Here is a 25,644-nt window from a genome sequence, read left to right on the forward strand (position 1 = left end):
TTGTGCCTGTGGCCTCTTTTGTCTACAGTTAAGAGGACAATGCTATACTAGAATTACCATCAGTGTGCCCCAGCATGGCATTTCTTAGAAAGAGGCCACAGTTCGGAGCACTGCACATGGCTTGCATGTGGAAAGTCCTATGTTTGATCCCTGGCATCCCCAGTTTAAAAAGAACTCCTGTAACAGGACTGGGAAAGACTTTGCTTGAAAGCCACTGCCAGTCAGAATAGACCGCATTGGGTTACATGGATCAATTGTCTGACTCAGTATAAGGCAGCTCCATATGTCTTTATGTTCTCACAACCCACTCAGAGCTAAATCAAATGTACAGAAAATGCACAGGATCTGCTATCTGCTGCCTGCTGCTGGTGAATGTTTCTCCCATGGTTAAAAAAAAGCCTTTCTGTCCACAGAAAGATAACATGATATGTAGAAGCTAATGTGCTAGCCTTCCAGATGCAGGAACTTTCATCCTTTTTTATATTGTGGAGCATTCAGATAGGCACTCCCTGACCTGCATTCCAGAGTAGTACAGTCCCCTGAATATTTCATAGCCTTCTTCATAACATGCTAGCCTTTTACCTGCAGGGATTTTTTTTCGAAGTAGATTAATCCAGACAGGACTAAGTATTTATTTGATTCTGGTTTTGATTGTTCTGCATTTAGAAGACTTTCTTCTGAGTTTAGCTAAGAGAGAGATGTAGAAGTTTTCCAGTATTCTTTCCTAGTTATTACCACCTTGACCAGTGTCCAACAAGGCAGAATTGAATATAATTTAGGCTTTATTCTGCATTTTTGCAGTAGCAGATTTCTTCCAGTATTGCAAACATTTCCCTCCATAAAATCCTAGCTGTAGATTTTAGCTTCTCCATTTCCTTACTCTTTATCCCTGAATTGGGGGGGGGGGGGGCGTTGAAGTGTGATGATTCTTGAGAAATTGCAAATGACAGAATGGCCATTACAAACAGGGAGGAATGATTATCATACCCTAGAAGTCTTCAGTCAGTGTTAATTTCTGTATTGGGTCTGTTCTCCTCATAAGGGGGAGAGACAGAATAGGATATGCATTGATTCAGTGTAAGTGTGAACACTTTGGAGTGCTAGAAAACTGCAGGAACAATTTCCCATGTCGAAGGAAGAAAACAGAGTTTTACCAAGTTTTGGTTGAGAGGGGCCACAGAATCATCTGGCAAGACCTTGTCCTGTAGATCAAGGGTGAGGAATGTCAGATGCAGGGGCCAATTCCAGCCCTCCTGGTGTACCAGTCCAGCCAGCCAGGATTACCCAGATGGCCATGCCCCTTCCCCTGACCCCACTGCCTTTCCCCCAAACCACTTATAATTTGGTAGTTTCCTGATGTTCATGCATTTTTCTCCCCATTCTGAAAGATGCCTCTCCTGAAATGCCTGTCCTAAGGCCTAGTTACTGGCAGCAAGAACTTTAAGCTACAATATGCTGATACTATTATTTTTTTTATTTTGGTCCCACCCCTCACCACTGAAATGTGACCCCCAAGAGGTTCACCAAAATTGCATTCAGCTGTCAAGCTGAAAGAGGTTCCTCACCTCTGCTATAGACGTATTCATCTGACTAGACAAAGGCCTTCATAGACAGCCCAGTGAACAGCAAGAGAGAGCTTTGGGACCCTTCTGCATGATCAGTCACAACATGTCTCAGCCACATTTAAGCCTTTGTGTGGCATTTCCATGAGCTCCATCCAGTGACTATGATGCAATGTCACATCTACACATAGTGGATGAGGGAGATAGCTTTGCTGCAGAGTGTGTATGACAATTATGGTACTGTTCACTTTCCCATTTAAAAATAAGAAATGTGTGGTTAGATTCCATATATATATATATATATATATATATATATATGGATGAGCAGTCCTGAGTAGAGCAGTCCCGAGTAGAGGCTGCATGGTTATTTAATTAATATTGTATGAGGATAGTCTAATTAATCTTTGGTTTATGATCATAATTTTAATTTTTTGTAGCTAGTCTTTGATTTATATTGATGTTTAACTGTTTTTATGATATATTAAAAAATCAAAATAGGTAATGGTTGTCAGGAGCGCCCTTGCTGCTTTCTGAAATCCTCAGGTAGCCAGAATCAACACACAGGCAATGGGGCTCTTTTCCAAGGCTTTATTTCCATTCAGCCTAATGATGCTTACAGATGCTAATTGCCTGAGCCTAATTAGGGAAACTTAAGAGAGCTGCCTACCAGGGGTTTCTAGCCTTAGGGAATCAGTTGCGAGAAGCCTCTGAACTTAAGGGCTAGCAGGAGAGAGTCCACCCCTTTCCCGCGGGGCATCGGGGCGCAGCTGTTGTCATCGTGCCAAGCAGGCTGAGCGCCTCCTCTCAGCGCCCTCCATCTCCCACTTGTCCCTGCACTGGCGCCTCGTGAAGCTCCAGTTGTCCCTCCCTCTCCCTGCCAGGGTCACTGCCACTCTCAGGAATGTGAGCAGGGAGGGGCTCTCCCTCCGGCGGCACCTCTGAACAGCACGCGAGTTCCACTCCCACGGTTTCTATCTCTTCCTCAGAATCAGAACTGCTTTAGGGCTCTATGGGCTCCAATCCAACCCTGACATCGGTGTACACATGTGTGGAGAGAGCAAGTTCTGTCAGAAGTCACTAATAAGATTACAGTAAATGTCCAGTAGGTGCCTCTGACACTGTAGGAACCACTTTCCACATGACAAGCAATGTATGTACTAGCTGGCACAAGTATGCATTTTTTCTAGGTAAAAACTGTTACATTTCGAGAGCTCACAAAGTATGATATCCCTGCCTCAGAAGACATCACGGCATGGAACAAATTTAAGCAAAATATAACATAGTGCCTGTTGTAAAGTGCACCTTATTTATTACGTTGTGGGCTTCTTCAGCTTCACCATACAGTGTTGTTCATGGTACAATAACCCCCTTCATGTGTTATCCATGTTAAGGGGGTCCATGCAAATTAAAGGGCACAGCAGGACCATACCACTGGTCCTGCCCTTGACAACTTGTGGCTTAGAAATGTTAGAAATGGATATATGAAGCCTACACACAACGGCTTCCCCAGGAACAAGAAACCTGCATAATCAGGATTCCAACTCCCAAGGAATGTGTATAGAGGTCTATGTGCGTAGGCTTTTCCCCTGCAGACATACATGCCTAATGTGGACAGCAGGGGCGAGGAAAGCAGTGCAGTCCCACTAGTTCTTTCCTTTCCCATTAACCAGAAAGTTTAATTTTATGTAAGAGACTTTTTTCATTCCTCCTTCCAAAGAGCCAAAAATGTGGCTGTTCTTCCTCTCTGGGAAGACTTTGATCCATTTGCTTTCTGGCATGGAATCCATGAGGATCTAATTCTTGGGAATGCCTTTCAGAGGGCTGTTCCATCACAGCATATGTGATAAGGCTAAAAGATAAGGCTCTTCCACCACTTGGCAATTGGGTGCATGAGTAACCCATACTTGAGAATTTCCTCCATTTAGATCTCTCCCTTAAGGTTACTGCTTAGAAGCCACTGTATTTATGGTGGGGAAAATGGTTTTGTGAATCAGCGCTACAGTTGTGGGTGGATAACTAGTTTGCAAGCTATATTTTTAGCTTAATCTATAGAAGCAGTTACCTAGAATTTCCATAAAATTGCTTATTTCTCATCTATAACTCTTAATAATAAAAAAATAGGACTGTGCCAACCTATTAAATCCTTAATAGAATATTCTAATGGTTATTAAATCAATTGACTCTGAATTTCACTTTAATAAATGAGTCAGACAGTATTTTCCAATTACTGTCATCCACCACCTTTCTAAAGAGCAGCTTATTCTGATTGAATTTTTTTAAGCTGTTCAGCGCTTTTAGATATATTTTTTTCCTGTAGGTATGCTGAAAGAATGTAGCTTTGAAGTGGATGTAGGAGAGAGGGAAAATGACCTCTTGAAGTGATGTTCTGGCACTCCACTTCACTTCATATTTATCCCAAGTGTAAACTGCCAAGGTAGCTTTTCACTGTCTGTTTGTTTAGTTGAGATATGACACTCAGTATTTCCATACTCAGTGCTCACATTTTAAGCTTTTCTGTGGGTAGAGAGGCAGGTGTCTGCAGAACAGCTTTCCTTCCGAATCATCATCCCACTTTTTCCAATCTTGTAATGACTACAAGGAGCAGCAGGAACTGAAATGTACTAGTGGAAGAACTGTAGACATGTATACAATCAACCTTTTCAAAATCAAATGTTAACAGGGTTCTGAAAATCAGAGTATTTTCAGAAGGGCTGCAGTCAGCCTGGGCTACATTGACACCTGCCATTTCCTCCTCCGGGTCAACCACAGTTCTGTGCTGCTGCTACTGTATCACTGTTACCATCCCAGAATGCAGTAGTGATTCAAGGAAATGGGAAGTACACACACAGCTGTGGGTCTACAGCTCCACAGAAATATTGTGTAGTGTCCTTGGTCTTGAGTGGGTTTTACTTTACCTACTGTAAACCACAAAAAGTCAAGAAAAAATAATAAGCTCATAAATGAAGACAGCTATCTTGACTATAGCATTCGTTCTCATTAGCTTGAGCGGACTGGTGGAGCAGATTCTCTCTCATCTTCCCTGGGCCTACTTCAGTCCTGTGTACCCTGAGGGGAGGCAAAAGTGAGGAGGCCAAGGCCAGGGAGGTTGTGCCATCAGCTCCTGAAGAGACCTTCCATTGGCTTGAGAGAACTATATTCATGAGAGAGGAGGGGAGGTGGACAGAGTGTGCAAGCCTACAAGGAGCCTCCCTATCTCCCACTCAGCTCGATTTGTAACATCCCCTCTCTTGTAGATTCCTCTGCTTTTCAGACTTAATTTGTGCTGGCTTTTATAAATGTGGTGACTCTTTTATCCATAATGCTTATGTGTTCTAAATAACATATATTTCCATAGGTTGAAGGGGTTTAGCTGGAAAAGCTTCTAGGATTTTTCCATTAAAATCTTTATGTGAGTAAATTAGACTTCAGTGTAATTTGAAATATAAGGTTTGGATTTGCTAATATATCTTGAATTCAGACTTAAACAGGCTACAGCTGCAGAAGCACACACACGCACCCCATTTTAGCTGCTAAAATAAAAATGTTATGACCATCTGAGGCTTTTTCTTAAATTTAAATTAGATTTCAGCCAATTCTCATCACATGTGGTGCAGGTTTTTCTGTCACTACTATCTAAATCTATTTGTTATCTTGTACACAATCTTATTATTTTACGTAGTTATATTATTTCAAGTATTTATGAATTGCTTTTCTACTTGAGTCTCCAAAGCACCTAATTCCCACAGCCCAAAGCACCTAAATCCCACTCCTAAGCACCTAATTTCCACTAACATGAGTGGATTTTAACCATAGGCAACATTATACTGCACATTACATCCCATATTAATAACAAATTGTGGATGGGGTGGAGAGACAAGAAATGCCTGTTTGTTTGTTTGTCTTTGAGAGGTGAAATTAATGGGAATAGTAACAGTAAAGCCCCACATGCTGGTAAAACCGCACATCATTCTGAATTGAATTGTTGTATTTCTATGCAGTATCTATAGGCAGGAATCCATATATTCTCGGAGAATTTTGTAAAATACCCGTTAAAGTTTCATTTGCTTTAGAGTGCCTAGCATTGCTGATTTGCATTTGGCTAACGTTTTGGAGACTGGACATTGCTTAACTTCACCTTGATGGATGAAAGATCCAGAGATTGGTTCCTTTTCTCCCACTTGCTTTAAGTAAGCACATCAACACAAATATTCACAGGGAAAAAAAAATCCCCCCTTAGGCTTCTCAGTGCATAATATGACCATTATGGGGATTTCCACCTTCCTCCAAAGCAGCTGGTGCTGACCACTGTCAGACCTGATACTAGATGAACTAGATGCTTGGACTGATCTACAATTACAAGCATTAAATTTGGGGGGAGGGGAATAACAGAAGGTACCAGCATTTATGTGAGGGCTAAGCATTGAATTCCATCTCTTTTTCACAACGCTATTTGCATTGTCATTCAGCCCTACTTGTAACCTTTTCAAACATGCATAACTTCTGCTGAACATAACTCTTACATAACTTTTTAATATGGAGTTTTATTTTGTAATAAAGTTAAAAGTATAGGCAACAAAAAGGAAGAACACACATAATACAAGAAGATCACTAATTAAGACAAAAAGGAAACTCACATATTATAGTCCTTAATATATCATTTCTGACCGATATTACTCAGGATCTATTTATGAATGCATGTATGCTGTCAAAGTGGTCTAGCTAACTGTAGATCGTGGGCTGGAAGAAGACTGAGCTACTTCAGCTGGTTCCTTGGCCACACAACTACACCAAACAATCCAGCCTTTCCCTTTTCTGATTTAGTAGTATAGTCTGCTTTTCTGCAGGAAGTGACAAATATAGACCAAAGTGCCAAATCCCTCTCCCAGCTGAGCCTCAGCAAACCCAGGTTCTGAAAATCACACAGAGTAGAACCTGAGCAATTGCTGGTGCTGTTCGTGACACCAGAACATTTGCAGTAGCTCTAACAGGAAAAGGGATGGGAGCTAGTGGAATTGCTTTCACTAGTCACTAGTAGTGGCAAGAGTGTTGGACTAGGAGCTGGGAGATCCGGGTTCTAGTCCCCACTCGGCCATGGAAGCTCACTGGGTGACTTTGGGCCAGTCACAGACTCTCAGCCCAACCCACCTCACAGGGTTGTTGTTGTGAGGATAAAATGGAGAGGAGGAGGATAATGTAAGCCGCCTTGGGTTCCTTGCAAGGGAAAAAAGGCGGGGTATAAATGCAATCAATCAATCAATCAATAATAGTACTGTTGTTTCACCGTTGGGCTATTGCATAGCCACTGAGTGAGGCAGTCCCTTGCTAGGGACGAGGGAGCTGTGGCAGCAGGAGGCAGCAGGTTTGTGAATTGTGCCCGTTTACATTAAGGATCATTCAAACTCAGGTAACTGCAAGCCAAAATGCCTGGGGTACAAATCTAATTACTTTTCCTCATTTGGTAGAATGGCCAAGTGATGGTATATAGATTTCAATCTGTAGGTCATGCTTAATTCAATTGTTATCTCCGTCAGGTTTGATCATTCTTGTCAGTCATAGCTACCAATCACTGCATGCTGTGTTATTTTAAATAATGGTAGAACAGCTTGATGTTTAGATGCTTGGGAAGGAATGCTTTAAAAATCCTTTTTTGCGTGAAACATACTTGACCGGTGTATCAGGTCTAGTAGTGTGTTGTTGTTTTTATTAATCAGATAGTGTATTTACCTGTAAGATCAAACTATTTGTATAACACATTAGTGACATACCGAAGGACCTTTTCTAAAATGTGCTGAGGGAATTGAACCCTCTACAACAGAGCTGGGAGCTGCATCTTACCTAGCAACTGTTTCTAAGTAGGACAACCTATCACTGTTCCCATGGTGGAGCCAAAGGAGCTTGCAACACTGTTGGGAAGAAAGACTAATGCTAGGCCTAAGATGGAAGAGGGGAGGGGAGGGGAGGGGGGAAGGGCACCAAAGGCCTGCAGCTCAGAGCAGGAAAGGTTTTAGGATCAATTTGGTGGTACTAGGAATGCCTATAGCTGAAAAATATAAAGGACCTTTGAGGCTATAGTGGGATAGTTATTAATAAGGGAAGTGGGGGCGGGGGAGAATTGTTCAAGCATTAAAGATACTAGAGGCTTTCTTGTTCAAGACACAGATTCATGATACCATACAAATGTACAGCGGGCAGGGGCGGGGTGGGGACCTCTTAAAATACTGCATATCAAAAATTAGCATACCTCACAGAATTTAAATAAAAATAAAGCCCCAAATTCTGTCATTCACGCGCACGCACACACGCGCGTGGTGCATGTATATTCCTTCCAATTAAAAGCAAACCAAAATAGCAAGGATTTTCACCGTTTCTGGAACATTCTTAGGTTAAGGCTTTGTCAGGTGCCAGAGAGGAAAGGTTAGAGTGGGAGGATACTGATGGAAGTCTAAGGTAGGAAGGGAAGCCTGGAGTAGGGCATTTTTGTGAGTGCACTTGCTGGCTGTTTGAAGGGACTTTGCATGTTACAATACATAACCAGATATTCTGCAGTCCCTCTGTTTAATAAAAGTGTATTTTACCCCACCCCCAAAATAACTTTAATAGGGCCTGGGGAAGCTTGTATTAATTCTTCAGCTAAGCTGTACACATTTAACAGGTATAGGCTAACTGCTGGCACATCAGCGGGCCTGGCTGCATATCCACCGACCCTTAATCTACTGTGGGATAGAAATCAAGTCATGTCCAGTTCAAGAGCATTTTTATATTATTGATCAAGTCCAACTGCATTTATGCATACTCGTAATTCTTGCTAGTAAACAGATATTTTAACAACTGCAGATTTGGGGGAGGTGGAGGGGTCACTCATTGGAACTGGGTGAAAAACTGTTTAATATGTGAAGTATATCATTCATGATTATTCTAATCCTATATAAACTGCTCTGAGTCCTTTGGCAGAAGACTGGAGGGCAAATGTAACAAGTAACAATAAAATTTCCTCATTTTCCCCCCTCACCAGATGAAGGCCTAAACCACGAATGCAAGCTGTGCAACCAGACATTTGATTCTCCTGCCAAACTTCAGTGCCATCTGATAGAACACAGTTTTGAAGGAATGGGAGGGACCTTCAAATGTCCAGTCTGTTTTACAGGTGGGTATCAGGATAGGATTAGTTTATTTTCCAGCCTTGGCCTATGTTTATTCATGCACGTTCCCCAATGATGTCATTTTTGCCAGACTGTGACTTCAGGTCAGCTTGTATGCGAATATTAGATTTGTGCTCATTAGTGATATTGATTAGGAATTATTTAAAAAGTCAAGTGTGCAAAAAGATCAGACATCCATCTACCTGAATTGCTTTTCAAACACACCTCTCACATAATGTGCTTTAATATACTAGTACGGTAGGATTCAGAGACCCTGTTTGCTGAGCAGAAAATACTTCTGCTTGGTCAAGTGAAACAGGGTTCCTTGATTTCTGCTGATTTCCCCCAATTTTCCCCTCTAGTTGCATTCCCCAATGCCACAACCCATGCTGTTCTGGAAAGTCCCAAACCCCCAGTAGCAACTTTTCATGGGGGTTGTTGTTCAGTCGTGAAGTCGTGTCCGACTCTTCGTGACCCCATGGGCCATAACACACCAGACCTTCCTGTCCTCGGCTCCCTCCCGGAGCGTGCTCAAGTTCATATTCGGTGCATCGGTGATGCTATCCAGCCATCTCATCCTCTGCCGTCCCCTTCTCCTTTTGCCTTCAGTCTTCAGGGAGTTTTCTCTTCGCATTAGGTGGTGAAAATATTTGAGCTTCAGCTTCAGTATCTGTCCTTCCAATGAGCACTCAGGGTTGATTTCCTTTAGGATGGACTGATTTGACCTCCTTGCAGTCCAGGGGACTTGTAAGAGTCTTCTCCAGCACCACAATTCGAAGGCATCAATTCTTCGGCGCTCAGCCTTCCTTATAGTCCAGCTCTCACAGCCATACATTACTACTGGGAAAACCATAGCTTTGATTATACGGACCTTTGTTGGCAAGGTGATGTCTCTGCTTCTTACTATGCTGTCTAGGTTACCATAGCTTTCCTCCCAAGGAGCAAGCATCTTTTAATTTCATGGCTACAGTCACCATCTGCGGTGATCTTGGAGCCCAAGAAAATAAAATCTGTCACTGCTTCCATTTCTTCCCCTTCTATATGCCAGGAAGTGATGGGGCCAGATGCCATGATCTTCGTTTTTTGAATGTTGAGTTTCAAACCAGCTTTTGCACTCTCCACTTTCACCCTCAACAAGAGGCTCTTTAGATCCTCTTCGCTTTCTGCCATTACGGTGCTATCGTCTGCGTATCTGAGGTTGTTGAGAATTCTCCCGGCAATCTTAATTCCGACCTGTGATTCATCCAACCTGGCGTTTCTCATGATGTGCTCTGCATATAAGTTAAATAAGCAGGGCGACAATATGCAGCCTTGTCGTACTCCTTTCCCAATTTGGAACCAATCGGTTGTTCCATGTCCGGTTCTTACTGTTGCTTCTTGACCCTCATACAGGTTTCTCAGGAGACAGGTAAGGTGGTCTGGTACTCCCATCTCTTGAAGAATTTGCCACAGTTTGTTGTGATCCACACAATCAAAGACTTTAGCGTAATCAATGAAGCAGAAAGAGACGTTTTTCTGGAATTCTCTTGCTTTCTCCATGATCCAGCGAATGTTGGCGACTTGATCTCTAGTTCCTCTGCCTCTTCGAAACCCTGCTTGTACTTCCGATAGTTCTCGGTTCACATACTGCTGAAGCCTAGCTTGTAGGATTTTGAGCATAACCTTGCTGGCATGTGAAATGAGCGCAATTGTACGGTAGTTTGAACACTCTTTGGCATTCCCCATCTTTGGAATTGGAATGTAAACTGACCTTTTCCAGTCTTGTGGCCACTGTGGAGTGTTCCAAATGTGCTGGCATATTGAGTGCAGCACTTTAACAGCATCATCTTTTAGGATTTTAAATAGCTCAGCTGGAATACTGTCATCTCCGCTAGCTTTGTTGTTACTAATGCTTCCTAAGGCCCTCTTGACTTCACCCTCTAGGATGTCCAGCTCAAGTTCAGTGACCGCACTATCATGGCTATTAGGGACATTAAGATCTTTCCTGTATAGTTCTTCTGTGTATTCTTTCCACCTTTTCTTAATCTCATCTGCTTCTGTTAGGTCCCTGCCTTCTTTGTCCTTTATCATGCCCGTCTTTGCACAAAACGTTCCCTTGAGATCTCCGATTTTTTTGAAGAAATCTCTAGTCTTTCCCATTCTATTGTTTTCCTCGATTTCTTTGCATTGTTCATTTAAGAAGGCCTTCTTGTCTCTCCTTGCTATCCTCTGGAACTCTGCATTCAGTTGGGTATATCTTCCCCTTTCTCCCTTGCTTTTCGCTTCCCTTCTTTCCTCAGCTACTTGTCAAGCCTCCTCAGACAGCCACTTTGTTTTCTTGCATTTCTTTTTCTTTGGGATGGATTGAGTTGCTGCCTCCTGAATAATGTTACGGACCTCCATCCATAGTTCCTCAGGCACTCTGTCTATCAGGGCTAATCCCTTAAATCTATTTGTCACCTCCACTATATATTCATAAGGGATATAATTTAGGTCATACCTGAATGGTTTAGTGGTTTTCCCTACGTTCGTCAATTTAAGCCGAAATTTTGCAACAAGAAGCTCATGATCTGAGCCACAGTCAGCTCCAGGTTTTGTTTTTACTGACTGTATAGAGCTTCTCCATCTTTTGGCTGCAAAGGACATAACCAATCTGATTTCGATATTGGCCATCTGGTGATGTCCATGTGTAGATTTGCCTCTTGTGCTGCTGGAAAAGAGTGTTTGCTATGATCAGCGTGTTCTCTTGACAAAACTCTATTAGCCTTTGTCCTGCTTGATTTTGTACACCAAGGCCATGCTTGCCTGTTATCCCGGTGATTTCTTGACTTCCTACTTTAGCATTCCAATCCCCTATGATGAAAAGGACATCTTTTTTTGGTGTTAGTTCTAGAAGGTGTTGTAGGTCTTCATAGAACCGATCAACCTCAGCTTCTTCAGCCTCAGTGGTTGGGGCATAGCCTTGAATTACTGTGATGTTGAATGGTTTGCCTTGGATTCGTACTGAGATCATTCTGTCGTTTTTGAGATTGTACCCCAGTACTGCTTTTCCCACCCTTTTATTGACTATGAGTGCTACTCCATTTCTTCTCAGGGATTCTTGCCCACAGTAGTAGATGGAACGGTCACCTGAATTAAATTCACCCATGCTTGTCCATTTTAGTTCACTGATTCCCAAGATGTCGATGTTCAGTCTTGCCATCTCATGTTTGACCACCTCCAGCTTACCTTGATTCATTGACCTTACATTCCATGTTCCTAAACAATATTGTTCTTTACAGCATCGGACTTTCTTTTCAGCACCAGACACATCCACAGTTGAGTGTCCTTTCGGCTTTGGCCCAGCCGCTTCACTCTTTCTGGTGCTTCTTGGAAATGCCCTCTGCTCTTCCCCAGTACTATATTGGACACCTTCCGACCTGAGGGGCTCATCTTCCGGCGTCATCTCTTTTAGCCTTGTGATACGTTCCATGGGGTTTTCTTGGCAAGATTACTGGAGTGGGTTGCCATTTCCTTCTCCAGTGGACCACATTTTGTCAGAACTCTCCACCATGACCTGTCCATCTTGGGTGGCCCTGCATGGCATAGCTTATGGCTTCACTGAATTACGCAAGCCCCTTTGCCACAACAAGGCAGTGATCCATGAAGGGGTTTCATGGGGGTACAAGGGGCTATAGTGAGAAGAAGGTGCTTACTAGTATGCTTTTGGTGTACATTTATCCTGGGGGAAAATGCTAAACTATGACGACCCAAATACATGGAGGAAATATACATTCTCTATACAAAGGTTATGACCTGCAGCCAGTGGATGAAAGTAGATTTACTGGTAGGAGTATCTCCTGCATCTTTTCTTCCCCAAACCCAAATAGTTCTGTATACAGAAGGCCTTAGTATCATGTTTCTTGGAAGGCAGTCCCTCACATTAGTCTCTTCTGGATTCGGGATTTTATTTATTTATTTATTTATTTATTTCTATACCGCCCAATAGCTGAAGCTGTCTGAGCGGTTCACAAAAACTAAAACCAAACAACACACAATAAAACAATTTAAAATATATAGAACATTAAAACCACAATATAACAATACAACCACAATAAAACCTAGCAGCAGTACAGGAGTTTAAAATACAGATTTAAAACAGCAAAGATAAAAATTTAGAAAGCTAAAATGCCTGGGAAAATAAAAAGGTCTTCACCTGGCGCCGAAAGGAGTACAATGTAGGCGCCAGGCGAACCTCACTAGGGAGCTCATTCCAGAGCCGAGGTGCCACAACAGAAAAAGCCCTCCTCCTAGTAGCCACCCGCCTCACTTCCTTTGGCAGGGGCTCACGGAGAAGGGCTGCTGATGAAGTCTGCTGTGGTGGAAGGAGTCTGCTGTTCAGAGTTGATGGGTAGGGACAGTGGGATGAGCATGCCTAAAGTATTTCTTTGGTTCATGGCCCTTGTATTTTTCCCAGGGAGAGTTGGTGACATAAGTTTGGTGAGGGAGACACATAGCTATTCCTTCCTTTTGCAGAGGTTAGAAGTGAATGGGGAGGGGAGGCTGTGAGGCACCACCTGTGATGCCACCTGTGGATAGATTGCCATTGTATCCTAGGAATATCCCATGTCTATGAGATGGGTAGATCTAGAATTCAGAGGGAAGGGTGCTTCTTTTCAGCACAGCACTCCAAGGCATGGTCCACTTCACTGTGAGCTGGTTGACCACTCTCCTTGTATGTCTGTACATTAGGTATGGTACATTTAGTACCATACATACACCACCCACAAAGGTGGAAGCATGTTTGGAGACAATATTAATGCCTCATATTTGAAATGTTACTGAAGAACAGAGACATACCACAATGTCACTTAAATGTTTATGAGCACACACAACACATCTTTGATCTACACACACATACACTTGGGTCTGATTCACACATGTGTATCCCTGGAACATTCAGCACTCTGTGACTTGCAGCTGAACACCCCCACTGAAAGGTCTTATTTTGAGTATATATTAAGTAATATGAAAAGCTCCCCCTCTGGTGTTTAGTGTGTATGATAACTTTCACACATAAAGAGTCATCACGTGATGTTGCTGCTGGTTACCAAATGATAAGCATGCATTTGTGAAACCCACTCAAAAAACTGTAATTGAGCACATTTGACGGGCTTCTATACTCCTGTACTGTTTTTCCCCACTGCACTTACACTACCCCCTCCCCAATCACCCCCTATCCAGCTTCACTCCTCCACTCTCCCCTTATCCTACCCCACTCTAAATCAGTTCCCTACCACCTTACTCTACACCCCCTCCCCCTCATTCTATGCCACTTCTCCATCCTGAGATAATTGGTGCTACCAGAGTTAGGACTTAAAACCTTTCTCCCTTTCAGTTGTGACTCACAAGTGTCAGAAACTCCAGGCCTTAGCTGTTCAGAGACCTATTACCAACAAGACAAGCTCCCCCAGTATGAGATACACTAACATACTGGATGAAACATAACCTGTAACTGTAGTTGAAATTCAAACTATTTAAAGACTGCATACGGACCTTTTATTTTTAACAGCAATAGCGCTATTTAAAATTATACCCTGAATCATAGTGTATAAATACAGGATTTGTTTTTCTAAAAGAGTAAAATCAGCAGCTTTCACAGCTCCATATCAATGGGAAGCAATGTAGAGTTTTTGTTCTCCGTTGATACACATTGATAAGAAAACATAACCATTTAGTACCTTTGTATTATTCCTTGTTGTTTTAGCAGCTCCATTCCCAGTAAAATACAGGCAAGACCTATTGGTTAGAGTTGCTGCTACTGATTATTACTTTCCCGTCAACGAGTTTTTCCTGCATTATAATGTTTAGTTACTTTTCACTACACAGCTTTCACTAATAATGTCTGAAGCTGTAGATAGTTTTGATTTCAGCATTTTGACTGTCAGGCATCTGGATTCAATAATTCCTTCAGTCACCCATTTCTTTTGTATTTTGTTTTGTTTTTTGCATTGATCCTACAGGATTTTCCCACATTTTCTATGTATATATTTACGTAAGGAAGTAATCTTCTTTTATGTACTTGCTTAGTACAGCCTGTGATTCTAACAGTTAAGTCTGGGGTGGATTTTTTAAAATGACAGCATACAAAATAACATCTGAAAAGCAACCCTGCTGATTGTTCTTTCCATGAATAAGTTCTCTGATTAAAAATAAAAATAATAATCCTTTAATATTTCAGCCAGTGGCCCTGTAAAATGTGTTAAGAAGTATGTAGATAACTTCTATTCCAATCTGTATTAAAGTAAAATTCCTTTTTTTTGCTGATGGGGTAAATAAACACAGCACATTAATCATAAACAATGATGTTTTATGAGTAATATGCTATTAAATTATTTCAGTGTGTAGAATATTAACAAGAACCAAAAATCACCAATTTAAGTTTTATATGGAAAATGGAATCCGATCCTTTTTAAGGTAATGAGAAATGTGATTAAAATGTATGACTCACAAGAATGCTATTCTAATTCTTTCTTTCTTTCTTTTTTGGCATTCAATTAGAATTATTTTAATGATTAGGAGTGGAGTCAAAGTTAAATGCCAGCATCTTTAATAAATCCTTTCCCTGCCTATACAGATTAATATTGTAGATGCAAACTTTTTTTAGGTCACAGTGCACCAGGCATCCATCAGAAGTCAGTGCTGCCAACCCAAACACTGCCTCTGGCATATACAATTTAATTATTAATAGTATGTCTCCTAGGTAAACTGTTACACAGTCTTAGGGCCTTGTTTTGTAGTCATTAAAATTGAACATGTTTATATTATTGAAACCCTTACATTCAGTGTGTACTCAGAGTTGATCTTAAAGTATCCAAAGAGAATTTACCTGCAGTTCTGTTTCACATTTATTGGCATTGCCCCTATGTAGCTGTGGGATATAATTTTTAACATTAATACATTTAAATACAGGATTGTTTGTTAGATTTAACTTTTGGGCAAATGCAAAAAAAAAAAACCCACAAAAAAACTATTTGGTATCTATTGTTTCCAAATTTCTCAGTAGCAAGGACTTTTAAAAAATGTTACCTTTGATTGTTAGTGCAGTGTGGTTCAATCTGAAAGTATTGTGGTAAGAGGGAAATTAATGTTGTAAGAGGGGAAAGATGGCTTTCTAAATGTTTTAGATTTAAATGTTATTTGATTATGTTTTACCAGACATATAAGCGCAGTTCTTTTACAAAGAAAAGAAAAGAAAATTAGGACTTGAATGCGGAGCTGAGCAATCATGGCTGGTGCCTATTATAGCAACAGTATAATCAGAAATTATAGGGTTCTTGGATAATTGTACCCTTTGCAATTGCTGTGAGTTAATGAGGAAATGTTCACAAAAAGTATCTCCATGTAAAAAACAAAATAACAAAAAGTTCACTTTTTCTTTTTAATGTTTCAGTATTTGTTCAAGCCAACAAGTTGCAGCAACACATTTTTTCAGCCCATGGGCAAGAGGACAAGATCTATGACTGCACACAGTGCCCACAGAAGTTCTTCTTCCAAACAGAACTGCAGGTACTCCGATCATTAAGAGCGCTTGAATCAATGGGCTGTAGCATATATTGTTGACCAAAGGTATTCACTGTGGGAGGGGGCATAGTATGGCTTTCTGTGAAGTGCGCTGGGGTTTCTTCAGAATGGGGGCAAGGGATGGTTAACCATAAAGATAAACAGAGACATATTTGCAGGTAGTCCATATGTGTAGCTGGCCAAGCTGCTTCTCAGAAGATTATACCAGAACACCCCTCTGTGCTGTAGACTTGGCACAGGCTAACAAATCTTTTAGATTCCCCATTTTCTAGTTCAGAGGAAGGGGAGAGTATCATAGACCTATGGTTTGTAATATCAGAAACAAAGAAATGAGCGACTTGAAAGGTGTCCAGACCAAATAACATTTATATAATATGCTAAAATGCATCAGACACTTACTCCATAGAGGTTCATTTTATTTAGGTGGGACTGCTCTGGAAGAAGTGATTGCTGGACTGCAATTGTAGCTGAGGTTGCCAACAGACTCTGTCTATGAAAACACCTATAACAAGCTTCATCCTTTTCAAATTTTCTGAATTTCTACATTCTATATAGAGCAGGGGTGCAGAACCTCAGGCCTGAAGGCCAAATCCAGCCCTCCAGGACGGGGGGTTGTCCCTGCCCTTTTGCTTTCAGCCTCACCCACCACTGGAATGCAGCCCCCAAATTCCAAAATGGAATTTGGCCCTCCGCTAAAAGAGTTTCTGCACCCTGGTATAGAGCTCGTAAAGAAGCCTGCACATGGTTGACTCCTAAAAATGGTATGTTCCTTGATAACAATAGACTTGAATACTTAGCCCTTCACCCAATGGTTTGCGTAGATGTACTTGAAGGCTGTGGGAACCACAAGAACACTCTTGCAAAATAAATTTTATTGATTGATTGATTGATTGATTGCATATCTGTACTGTTCAATCGCCAAAGCTCTCTGGTGGTTCACAAAAATTATAACCACAAGTACAATTTAAAAACAATAACAATAAATATAAAAGCATTAAAACTACAATATAAAAGTGCAGCCAGCATAAAACCTAGCAGCAATGCAGATATTTAAAATACAGTAACAAATTTAAAACAACAGGACTAAAAGACTAGAATGTTAAAATGCTAAAATTCCTGGGAAAATTAAAAAAAGGTCTTCACCTGGCTCTGGAAAGAGTACAGTGTAGGCGCCAGGCGAACCTCTCTAGGGAACTCATTCCACAAATGGGGTGCCACAACAGAAATGGCTCTCTTCCTCGTAGCCACCAACATTAAATAATGTTTTAAACTGCTTGTGTATAAAATTAACAAGTTGCAACTTGGAGAATGGGGCCTGTATCTGCCCCACAGTTGTGACAGGGGCTTGTGCTGCACCTCCCTGCCCTGCACCACATGGCAGTTGAAGGAGACAAAGAGTAGCCAATGAAAAAGAAGCTCCTTGTTTGATGCCTGCCCCTGTACACAGGTATCGAAAGGCCTGCGCAGTCACAAACACCACCCACATCTGTGGGGCTTGAACAGGGTGAACAGTTTCTTCCGTCTCCTCAGCTGACCTCTCTTCTCAGTTACTGCTCATCAGTGATGAAAAAGAGGTGCAGCACACACCACTGCAGTGAGGGTAGAGCTGTGCTTTGGTAAGTACAAGGTCCTTCTTCAGTTATGACTTGGCTCTAGTACCTATAGATAACGATTAGAGCCATTTCTAACACTGTGTGGCAATATACCCAGATCTGCCTTGCCCCTGAGTATACGCATGACAAGGTATTTCAACCAATCTCAGCTTTCTGATGAGTATATCAATATGATACATTTGACTGCACATACATGTTCACTGCATTCACACATTACATTTTTAGGTGTAAATTTAAAACATGGGTGAAGAAGCATTCCTTACTAATGCAGGCTCCTGAAGTCAGTCAGGTCAAAACCAAAGTGTTCTGGAGTGGTAGAACCAAAAGGTAGCAATCCTTTTATTATCTAAAGAGCAAAAACAAGAAAGGTTGGGAGAAAAGGTTAAAAAAAACCCAAATGTTTTTTGAGAGCTTCCTCAAGGTTAATTTAGGACACAATACAATACAATCCTATTAGACAGATGCAATCCCATTAGATGGGGGGGAAGTCAGGCTTCCTGTATTGAGCAGGGAGTTGGACTCGATGGTCTTGTAGGCCCCTTCCAACCCTATGATTCTATGATTCCTACAACTCCCATGGCTGGCTGGGGAATGCTGGGAGTTGTAGGACTTTTTAAAGGATTTTTTTCTGTCTTAACGTGCATAGGATTGCGTCCTTACTTTAGAGTTCTGGTGGGTACAAGGGATACATTTTCCAGCTGGGATTCCACTGCAATCTGAGATTTATCACAGAATCATAGGGCTGGAAGGGGCCTGCAAGACCATTGAGTCCAACCCCCTGCTCAGTGCAGGAAGCATGATTCTCAGGAGGTCTCCCATCCAAGTACTAACCAGGGCTGACCCTGCTTAGCTTCCGAGATCAGATGAGATCAGGCACATCCAGCCTTTGCTCGTTTTGTTCTGATTGTTGTGAAAAGTTTTTCAAGGGATTGTTAACTGATGATTCATCATTACTGAGTCACCACTAGCAGATTTTACTACAATCCATGTTCTACTTTCCAAGCATTAACTGATTATCCCAGCCTCTTAAGAAAAAGGGAGAACACCCTACAAGTTTAGATATGGAGAAAGGGGATGAGGCAGCAAAAAGAGAAAGAAATCTAAGCATGTTGAGCTTAGATAAAAGAAGCATGAAGAGACAAATGTTGACAGTTTTCAGATATTGAATAAGTTAGAAAGAAGAGGATGGACAGTTATTTATCCTTTACTGTAGCAGTAATGGCTTTAAACTATGGAAAGGTGGAAAATATGGACGGGGAGGGGAAACATAACTATAAGAACAGTTCTACAATGCACCAGCCTTCTTAGGAAGGCGATGTAATCTCCTGCCTTAGATGTTTTCAGTGAAAGTCTAGATGGACCATCAAGGGTGCTGCTTTCAGAGGCATAGGAAGATATTCTGTTTTAGAATGGAGGGGGTTGCACTAGAAGACTCATTGGGTCTGTTTGAACTCAATCATGTTTTTACCAATATTACAACAAAGGGGGTGGCTAACTGAAGATGCTACAATTTTGAAAGCATCCGGGAAACATGTTTGCCCTGAAAAATTATGCAACCAGAAGTCTTCAAGCTTTGTAAACACCTTTATTAATTTGCAGACACAGGATATTCAAACATATCTTTGGTTTTATACTGCCTTCCTGGAGGCCAAGAAGAACATAATTAAGAAAATACAGAAAATCCTTTATTACTGAAGCCACAATGTCTGCAAGCGTATTTCATTATAATCTTGGTGGCATTTGACATCCTTTATGGCAACCCAAATTGATACATGGTAAATATCTATCCAAGCAGAATTCACAGGATTATCAGCCTACTAATTTTAAGGATTGCCAAGCTAAGTTTGCTCTGGGTCAGCCAAAAGGTTTATACAGTTGGAATGACGTTGCTAGTGGTTGATCATTACTCAAGCTATTGCACTTCGATTCCTCGGGGCAGAGGCCACTTTTGCTTAATTTCTAGACTGAGGCTACAAGGTAGCTTCCAATCAAGCCTTGAAGAAAAGAGATGATGGTGGACATGGAGCCAACAGTACCATCCTCAGTATTGCTTTTATGCCCTTATTCATAAATAGCATAAAGGAGGAAAACATTCCAAAATTTCAAGCAATCAATTTAAAATTTCAAGGATAATTTTCACAAGAAAAAATGGCTAAACAATGTTTCTTAAATGAAGTAAAAGATTAGATTTGACATTTCTCGATCCCCGGAGTCACTGAGAAGAGGGGGAACAGCCACTGGTTTTCAAGGCTGGAAGGCCAGCTGTGATTATGCATCCAGTAAGGAATACCTTATCTTCTCTTCTTCTTTAAAAGGAAATCTCCCTGAAATCCAGTTAGCATCATTCAGCTTTAGGCCAACATTTTGACATATAATAGCCTAATTTTTCAGAGGTCCTGAGCACCAGCAGCTGCTCGTTAAAACAGAAAGAGAGGCACAGTATTATTCAGAACATGTGAAAATCCAGACATAAGCACCTGAATTTAGGAATCAACATAATACCTGAAACTTACATCAAAGCGGCCTAGCTCTCAAGAAAAGCACTGATGCCCCTGCTTCCACTAATGTTTGAACTAAGTGCTTAAATATGACAATTTCAATTAGCTGTAGCAGGCAAATAGGTTCAGCGTTAGAGAATTTCTGAGATACAAGTGGTATTCCCCAGGCTGCCATAGATCAGAGGCAGGGCTTCATTTGCCCCAGGACTCAGTAGAGATGCAAAGGGCTGGAAGAAATTCCAGAAAAGGGGGGGGGGATTGGAGAAACAGGAAAATTCAGGAGGGAGTCCACTTTTTCCAAGCCTTTACATCTCGTAAGAACTTCTAGAAATATCCAGTTTGGGACCTGTTTTTATAATCATGTGCTGAGTGCCTTTTTTTTCATCTGAGTGCCGTTTTCTTATTGGAAACCTGTTTCCTTCTAAAGATATAGTTACCAGTCATTAGAAATTAAACACTAATCAGAGATTTCCAAGCTATATGACAGCAAAGTACACTAATAAAAAGAAACTGGCTAGGTTTCCTAGATATAAGTCACTGCCATATTATTGGGGGGTGTGGAGGTTGCTAGCCACATTGTGAACCTAATATCCCAAATAAGTAAATAATTCTCTGTGCTTATCAATCTTATCTGAAGGGAAATGTTCGCTTTTCTGATACAGGAAAAGCAAGTGCATCTCCAGGTGAGGGAGTGATGGGGAAGTTCTAATTTGGACATGACAGAAGAAAGTGTAGAAATGCCTGGCAGCAGTGCTTCCCATTTCCTTGGCTTACCTCATCAAAAAGAGTTCTAAGGGCACAATCCTATGCATGTTTAGACAGAAAAAAGTTCTACAGCTCCCAGCATTCCCCAGCCAGCCATGCTCTAGGTCAAAAACATATTGGGTTGGATTCAAACTTAGTCATACTTAGAGTAGACCCATTGAAATCCATGGGACTTAAGCTAGTCATGATTTAATGTAAGTGCCATTGGTTTCAGTGGATCTACTCTAGGTATGATTAAATCTGGATCCAACCCACTATTTGGCTGGAAGCGCTCACCACCTCTTTCATCAAATCAAAGCAGAGGGAATGGATCACTGCCACAAGAGCAAAAGTTGTTTTCAGTTTACTGAGAAAGGAATAAAAAGAAACAAGGTTTGGAGCTGTTTGATCATATACAGCTCTAGCAAAGCTATATAGACAAATCTGGATAGAAAGTGTCAGAAGTACATTTGTACTTTATATAGCTTCTATCTGTGCTTCTTTTGGGAGACTATAACATTTGAGAACCACAGTCATATGCATTGAAACCCCCTTGTGCCTTCCATTTATCTCCCCATAGTCTGTCTCCCCCAAAGCCTTTTATTTCAGCATTCGGTTAAGCAGAAAAATGCCTGGGGAGTCAGATTGCTGGGTGGTAACCCTTGAACAGGCTTTATCATCCCACAATACACCCTTTTGCTCTGAATATTGGACCTACCCCTGTTTTGTATATGATTGGGGTGATTGGGGTCCAAGTTTAAACAAGCAGGTCTTTCATCCTCACATCATGTCCATTTGTATGACTAGAATAAGTTGCTTAACAACCTTATCCATGTATTTCTCAGTCTCAGTCTCTTGGGGAGATTGATGAAGAATAAGTAAGTTGTTTATTCACACCAGTAAACTTTTGTTGCTATACAGGACTAATAATAAATAATAGCCATACTATTACAAACATTTTCAATGCTACATATTGGGTGTCAATTGCTGATAATTCATTAACTACTTATATGTGTGGTGGCCTTGAGTTTGTAGTGTGTTTCTGTATCAACTGTGACACAAGGTACAGTGTGTTGTATCTTTAAAAAATATTCATATTTTTTTGAAAGTGTGGTGCAGTTTTAATATTGTAATTCTTTTGTGTCTTGATGCTTGATTGTTCAAAGCAAAAACAAACAAACAACCCTCTTAGAGAGCAATCCTATGGTCCCTGGGCAAGCATCCCAGGGACCATAGGATGGCTTGGAAAACTGCTTCCAAGGTCGGAGACAGCACTCTGACCTCGGAAGGGGGAGTCAGAGATCTGCCCCCTCACAGCCAGCGCATAGAGAACCTCGCCGGCTGCCTCTCCAAGGTTGGAAAATTGATCTCAGGGAGGGGGGAAAGAGGGTGTTCAAGTGAGCAGGGAGGGGAGGAGACCAGAGAGGCAGGGATATGATTTATCCTGAGCCTCCCCCAAATACAGGAGATTGGAGGATGGGGAAGGAAAGATCGCCCCCAGCCCTCTTCCCACCCTGTTGGCTTCAGCCCAGCAGGGCATAGTAATCTCGGAAGCCTCCAAGTTCAGGGGCTTCCAAATAGTGAGGGTGCAGTCCATAGGAATGCGCCTTAAATTTATGAGGGTTTAAAGACTGTATTTGGAGTGTGAAGCTTTTCTTAAGTCGGCTTACATAAAAGTGATAATTCATTAACTACTTACGTATGTGGTGGCCTTCATTTTGTAGCGTGTTCATATATTATCTGTGATATAAGAGATAGGGATGGTGTTAACTTTTTAAAAGATACGAATATTGTGATTGTTTTGTTCTTATTGTTTGATTCTTCCAAGCAAAAAATCCTCTTAATTTATGGGGGTTTAAAGACTGTATTTGGAATGTGAAGTTTTTCTTAAGTCTCTGTTTACATAAAGGTGAAATTGTCAAGGACATTGGAAGAGTAATCATGATATTATCCCACAGGGATGCCTGAAAACATCTATACATAAAAGAGATCTCCTATTTTCTTGGCAGACCATCTCCCCAAATAGTTAACTTAACTTGTATTTGGGTATAAGAGCGTTTGTACCAGAAATCTTTGAAAAAATATCCCCAAATACCTGAAAATGATTCTCTATATTGTTGTTGTTGTTTTAATGTATATATTTTATAAGTTTGAATGTCTAAGAAAAAAATAGTTCAAATTCCTTCCGCTATTCCTTTTCTCCTTTGGGGATTAAAGGATTTTACAGCTGTATTAGTCTTTCATAAGGTAATTCTTTTCTGAAAAAGAAACTTCCTGATCTGGAGTGTGTGAACCCAACCTTCTTTGATTGGCCTATTCAAATGTAATCACTCCCAGAGGGTAGGTGGTTCATTAGTCCATGAATATTTATAGTCCCTTGTAAAATCCACTAGGTCTGATGTGTCACAGTCACACTCTTATTGTACCAAGGAGTACGTAAAATGATTAAATAGCTTGGCTGTGTCTTATGTAGTGTTTTCTTTCACGGGGTACCTGTAATCTTATACAGAGTGGCTGTTTCTTTTCTCCAAAAGCTCCAGTTGTTGTTAACACAGTTTCATTGTATTTCATCGTACGTTTTAAAAAATAATCAGTTCAATATCTCGTCTTAAATTGCAATCCAGGCAAAATGCAGCATCCTTTGAATGTGTACAGCTACCAAAAATTGCATCTTAATTCCTGCTTGTATGTTTTGGTTTGTTGGGCTGTATATCATTTCATGCTTGCTGTTTACTTTAATTTTAGGACTAACTTAACTGGAGAGTGCAGATGCATCCTTTTGTATTATGATTTGGTAAAATGTGTGTTGCTTAGTGGGAATGTGTTTCATTGTTCAAATGAGATGGTGGCAAGTTTGGTGTTGTTGTTCAGTCGTTAAGTCGTGTCCGACTCTTCGTGACCCCATAGACCATAGCATGTCAGGCCTTCCTGTCCTCCGCTCTCTCCCGGAGTGTGCTCAAGTTAATATTCCATCGGTGATGCTATCTAGCCATCTCATCCTCTACCGTCCCCGTCTCCTTTTGCCTTCAATCCTTCCCAGCATCAGGGTCTTTTCCAGGGAGTTTTCTCTTCGCATTAGGTGGCCAAAATATTTGAGCTTCAGCTTCAGTATCTGTCCTTCCAATGAGAACTCAGGGTTCATTTCCTTTAGGACTGACTGATTTGACCTCCTTGCAGTCCAGGGGACTCGTAAGAGTCTTCTCCAGCACCACAGTTCGAAAGCATCAATTCTTTGGTGCTCAGCCTTCCTCATAGTCCAGCTCTCACAGCCATACGTTACTACTGGGAAAACCATAGCTTTGATTATACGGACCTTTGTCGGCAAGGTGATGTCTCTGCTTCTTACTATGCTGTCTAGGTTTGCCATAGCTTTTCTCCCAAGGACCAAGCATATTTTAATTTCATGGCTACAGTCACTGTCTGCGGTGATCTAGGAGCCCAAGAACATAAAATCTGTCACTGCTTGCATTTCTTCCCCTTCTATATGCCAGGAAGGGATGGAGCCAGATGCCATTATCTTAGTTTTTTTTAATGTGGAGTTTCAAACCAGTTTTTGCACTCTCCACTTTCACCCTCAACAAGAGGCTCTTCAGATCCTCTTCGCTTTCTGCCATTAGGGTGGTATCATCTGCGTATCTGAGGTTGCTGAGAATTCTCCCGGCAATCTTAATTCCGACCTGTGATTCATCCAACCCGGTGTTTCTCATGATGTACTCTGCATATAAGTTAAATAAGCTGGGCAACAATATGCAGCCTTGTCATACTCCTTTCCCAATTTTGAACCAATCGGCTGTTCCATGTCCGGTTCTTACTGTTGTTTCTTGACCCTCATACAGGTTTCTCAGGAGACAGGTAAGGTGGTCTGGTACTCCCATCTCTTTAGAAATTTGCCAGAGTTTGTTGTGATCCACACAATCAAAGGCTTTAGTGTAGTCAATGAAGCAGAAAGAGACATTTTCTCTTTCTCTTGCTTTCTCCATGATCCAGCGAATGTTGGCGATTTGATCTCTAGTTCCTCTGCTTCTTCGAAACCCAGCTTGTACTTCCGGTAGTTCTCGGTTCGCATACTGCTGAAGCCTAGCTTGTAGGATTTTGAGCATCACCTTGCTGGCATGTGAAATGAGCACAATTGTGCGGTAGTTTGAACACTCGTTGGCGTTGCCCTTCTTTGGAATTGGAATGTAAACTGACCTTTTCCAGTCTTGTGGCCACTGTTGAGTGTTCCAAATGTGTTGGCATATTGAGTGCAGCACTTTAACAGCATCATCTTTTAGGATTTTAAGTAGCTCAGCTGGAATACTGTCATCTCTGCTAGCTTTGTTGTTACTAATGCTTCCTAAGGCCCACTTGTCTTCACTGTCTACGATGTCCGGCTCAAGTTCAGTGACCGCACTATCATGGCTATCAGGGACATTAAGATCTTCCCTGTATAGTTCTTCTGTGTATTCTTTCCACCTCTTCTTAATCTCATCTGCTTCTGTTAGGTCCCTGCCTTCTTTGTCCTTTATCATGCCCATCTTTGCACAAAACGTTCCCTTCAGATCTC

At 41.3% G+C, this 25,644-nt stretch overlaps 1 protein-coding gene across 2 annotated transcripts in view; it reads left to right on the plus strand.

Moving 5' to 3' along the window:
* The window catches only part of ZNF521 (zinc finger protein 521), a 409,617-nt gene that overhangs the window by 333,474 nt on the left and 50,499 nt on the right, over positions 1-25,644 (plus strand). For both annotated transcript variants that reach the window (XM_084849674.1, XM_084849673.1), the window contains 2 exons: positions 8,575-8,706; positions 16,113-16,228. In XM_084849674.1, coding sequence (XP_084705800.1) covers positions 8,575-8,706; positions 16,113-16,228 — 248 coding nt within the window. The remainder of the gene's footprint in view (positions 1-8,574; positions 8,707-16,112; positions 16,229-25,644) is intronic.

This window comes from Heloderma suspectum, chromosome 4, assembly GCF_057233095.1.
Source record: "Heloderma suspectum isolate Gila_16-S chromosome 4, 16-S_ref, whole genome shotgun sequence".
Lineage (NCBI taxonomy): Eukaryota > Metazoa > Chordata > Lepidosauria > Squamata > Helodermatidae > Heloderma > Heloderma suspectum.